The 4,495-nt window shown below is 33.1% G+C and overlaps 1 protein-coding gene across 1 annotated transcript; it reads right to left on the bottom strand.

Annotated features, from left to right (window-relative positions):
• Positions 1-796: 796 nt before the first annotated feature.
• Positions 797-3,054, bottom strand: LOC135963129 (piggyBac transposable element-derived protein 3-like; the record flags this gene model as incomplete). Its single annotated transcript, XM_065514898.1, has 2 exons — positions 3,038-3,054; positions 797-2,766 (listed from the first exon to the last, which is right to left on the bottom strand). Coding segments are annotated over exons 1-2 (1,987 nt in total), but the record flags the coding sequence as incomplete, so codon positions are not given.
• Between the last annotated feature and the right edge of the window lie 1,441 nt (positions 3,055-4,495).

Raw genomic sequence — 4,495 nt, 5'->3', positions numbered from 1 at the left:
TTTGGGACATTTTTTGAAAAATGTCCGATATACCCGCATATATATCGGGTACTATTTATGCTAGCTACATAAGTTATACCTTGTTAGAAAGCTACAATCTCATGCCATCCAAATATAAAAAAATTTAGCTTCCTAGCTCTTTAGGGGCCTTTAGAATTGCGATTTATATGAAGTCGTTAAAAACTTGGGTAATTTTGGGACATTTTTCGAAAAATGTCCGATATGCCCGCATATATATCGGGTACTATTTATGCTAGCTACATAAGTTATACCTTGTTAGAAAGCTACAATCTTATGCCATCCAAATATAAAAAAATTTAGCTTCCTAGCTCTTTAGGGGCCTTTAGAATTGCGATTTATATGAAGTCGTTAACCCTTTAATGCCCACAGCGATCTAGACTATATAAATCAATGAAATTTTGAACAGCAATTTACCTTAGCTTAATGAACCTATTTTAATAAAAAAAATTTTTCCATTTGTCCTAGATTGGGTTTTGGGGGCTGTTACATATACGTAACAGTGGGCAGTACATACAATTTTTGGGCCTAGCATTTTTCAAAATAAAACGTATATTTATTATAAACAAAACTTAACAAAAACTTCCATTTATTACATAAAAGATAACATAAAACATTTTTGTTTAATTTAATGTGTTTTACACAATAAAAATAATAAAAAATACAGAAAATAATAAAAAATAAATAAACAAATATAGTAATTCATAAAATTTTTTTAATGTTATTTAGTTTGTTGTTAGAAAATAGTGGTATTTTTCAAAGCATTTGATACACAAACCAACATTACATTTCTTGCACATGGAAGTTGGATGAGACAAGCAGTTCAAACCTGCACAACGACGTCTTTTTTTGTCCTTTGTTTCGACGACAAAGTGATTTACCCCATCATATCTGGTTGAATACTCTTGTTCATCTGTAGCTAAACGACGATAACTCTGAGGTGGTTTGTTACTGCCATAAGATTTGCAATACCGAGTTGCTATTGATCGGCGAAAACTCAACTGGGACATGCTTCCACCTGCCTTGCGATGTAGAATCCAAGCATTTTGTATTGAAACATCTACTAACCATGTAAATATTGAAAACCACCATTTCTTTCCTCGCGCCCCAATTCTATATGCATTTACATTTTGATCCATTCTATCAGTTCCACCCATATTTTTATTATATTCGTTTATAGCATGTGGTAAGGGAACCATAATTCTTTTCTTATGCGTTCGGGAAAATCTGGCTATTTTGGTGATAGGTACCTTCCCATGAATAGTGGACGCTACAGATACAACTGCATTGTCAACCCATTTGGTAATTTTTATAGCAGGAGATACCATTTTTATACTTTCAATATGACCACGCTGTTGTTTTTTTAATACATCTTTTAAAGGTAAAGGACATGATTTGGGTATGCAATTTTCTCGGATTGTTCCAGTTCCATGGTAACCGCGTTGCTTTAGACCAACCAAAGCGTTAACTGTCGTGAATAAATTGTCAAAATGAATTGAAAATTCAAGTTGCTTAACATTTTCATCAAATTCATCCAGCATACAAAACAATGGAGTTATATTTTTCCCATACCTGGTGTAATATTCAGGCTTTAAACGGGGATTTGATCCTTGATACATTTCAAAATTTATTAAGTATCCCAGCGGAGTATTTAAACTCCACATTTTGTAACCGAAACGAAGGGGTTTTCCTCTTATGAATTGTTTGCAGCTGTGACGACCATAATATTCAATCATTGATTCATCATAAGATAGACATTGTTCAGGATGAAAGTGCTTCAAGAAACGTGTTTTTAAAGCATCTGTATATGGTCGTAGTTTCCAGATTTTATCGTCTCCTTGTTGTTTTGCATTATCAATAAAATGTATATTACGAAATATTGTATCAAAGCGATTTCTACGCATAGAATCCGAAACCAATTCATTTTTAAGATCGCTTTCATTTGTCCAATAATCTCTCTTTGAAGGAACTGAAGCATAACCTGTAACAATCAGGATTCCAAGAAAAACTCGCATTTCATTCATCGATATTTTTGGGTTCTCTTGTCCACTATATACTGCATAACTGTTACTTTCATTGCATAGCATTTGTACCAACTCATCGTCAAAAAACTTCTCAAATTGCACGTAGGGTGGTAAGTCAGTGCAATCAGAAAAGTCGGGTTCAGGGAATATACGTTGACACCATACATCCTCATCTTCCACCCACTGAATAGTTTCACTTTGTAATCTTTTGGCATACTTTGATTTTTTACATTTTGATGGTCTTGGTTTCTTTGTAGAACCTGAGGCAGAGTCAAAATGCTGCACACGAGGTACCTTAGATGGGGTCTTTATCTTATTTTCCACTGCTTTTCTTTTAGGCGATTCTGCAGATGATTTTACACTCAACGGTGTAGTTGCATTAGATCTAAGGCAATCAATATTTAAATTATCAGAAGAGTTATTTATAACATCTTGCAATGTCTGCTCTAGCAATACATTTTCCATGTCTTCCGCGTTTTCCTGATCATCATCGCCACATGATCCCGACTTCCGAATTGTAATTTCGCATGGTTGTATAAGTAGAGCTTTGGGCAAATTTTGCGGGAGTCCACCACCATCTTCATCTCCAGAGTCTTCATCAGACGGCAAATAGTTAGCTCTCGGCGGCTCTATGACCACTTGTTCAATAATATTTTCCTGGCTATCATCTGACAAAAGCTCCTCAAGATATTGTGTGGCTTCTTCCAATGTTAAATACCCGTATCTAAAAAAAAAAATACTCTAAAAGTAAAACTAATGCCAAATATGTTGATATTTGTTCATATTTGTAACGTAAAAAAAGTGGTCCAAAAATAACTGAGTGCTGCCCAGTGTTACAAATACGTAACACCTGCTTTCTTCACTTTCTACCGTACACTATATAACTCAAATATTTTTTTTTACACTTAAATAATATAATTTGATATGTTTTCTTTAAGTATGCATATAATAATTATGTATAAAATAATATATATATATAAAATTAACTATCTTACCTTCTTCGTGTCGTCATAATTCACTTTTTTCAAGCTTTCAAAAAACACACTTTACAAAACAACCTTACACAACCACAAGAAGAGTAGAACTAACGAAATAATCAGTTATTGCTGCAGAAGGAACATTAAAACACAAAATAAACATGAATACACATTTGTATATTATTTATTAAGTTGACAATTTAGTTAAATATTGATGAATGTCAGTGTTACGTATATGTTACAGTATTGGGCGGTATTGGGTTAAAAACTTGGGTAATTTTGGGACATTTTTCGAAAAATGTCCGATATGCCCGCATATATATCGGGTACTATTTATGCTAGCTACATAAGTTATACCTTGTTAGAAAGCTACAATCTCATGTCATCCAAATATAAAAAAATGTAGCTTCCTAGCTCTTTAGGGGCCTTTATAATTGCGATTTATATGAAGTCGTTAAAAACTGGGGTAATTTTGGGACATTTTTCGAAAAATGTCCGATATACCCGCATATATATCGGGTACTATTTATGCTAGCTACTTAAGTTATACTTTGTTAGAAAGCTACACTCATGCCATCCAAATATAAAAAAATTTAGCTTCCTAGCTCTTTAGGGGCCTTTATAATTGCGATTTATATGAAGTCGTTAAAATTGCGATTTATATGAAGTCGTTAAAAACTGGGGTAATTTTGGGACATTTTTTGAAAAATGTCCGATATACCCGCATATATATCGGGTACTATTTATTCTAGCTACATAAGTTATACCTTGTTAGAAAGCTACAATCTCATGTCATCCAAATATAAAAAAATTTAGCTTCCTAGCTCTTTAGGGCCTTTTAAAATTGCGATTTATATGAAGTCGTTAAAAACTGGGGTAATTTTGGGACATTTTTTGAAAAATGTCCGATATACCCGCATATATATCGGGTACTATTTATGCTAGCTACATAAGTTATACCTTGTTGGAAAGCTACAATCTCATGCCATCCAAATATAAAAAAATGTAGCTTCCTAGCTCTTTAGGTGCCTTTATAATTGCGATTTATATGAAGTCGTTAAAAACTGGGGTAATTTTGGGACATTTTTTGAAAAATGTCCGATATACCCGCATATATATCGGGTACTATTTATGCTAGCTACATAAGTTATACCTTGTTAGAAAGCTACAATCTCATGCCATCCAAATATAAAAAAATTTAGCTTCCTAGCTCTTTAGGGCCTTTTAAAATTGCGATTTATATGAAGTCGTTAAAAACTGGGGTAATTTTGGGACATTTTTTGAAAAATGTCCGATATACCCGCATATATATCGGGTACTATTTATGCTAGCTACATAAGTTATACCTTGTTAGAAAGCTACAATCTCATGTCATCCAAATATAAAAAAATTTAGCTTCCTAGCTCTTTAGGGCCTTTTAAAATTGCGATTTATATGAAGTCGTTAAAAACTGGGGTTATTTTGAGACATTTTTTG

This window comes from Calliphora vicina, unplaced genomic scaffold, assembly GCF_958450345.1.
Source record: "Calliphora vicina unplaced genomic scaffold, idCalVici1.1 scaffold_137, whole genome shotgun sequence".
Classification (NCBI taxonomy): domain Eukaryota; kingdom Metazoa; phylum Arthropoda; class Insecta; order Diptera; family Calliphoridae; genus Calliphora; species Calliphora vicina.
The sequence above is the reverse complement of the archived record's forward strand: the minus strand, read 5'-3'. Positions and strand labels throughout refer to the sequence as shown.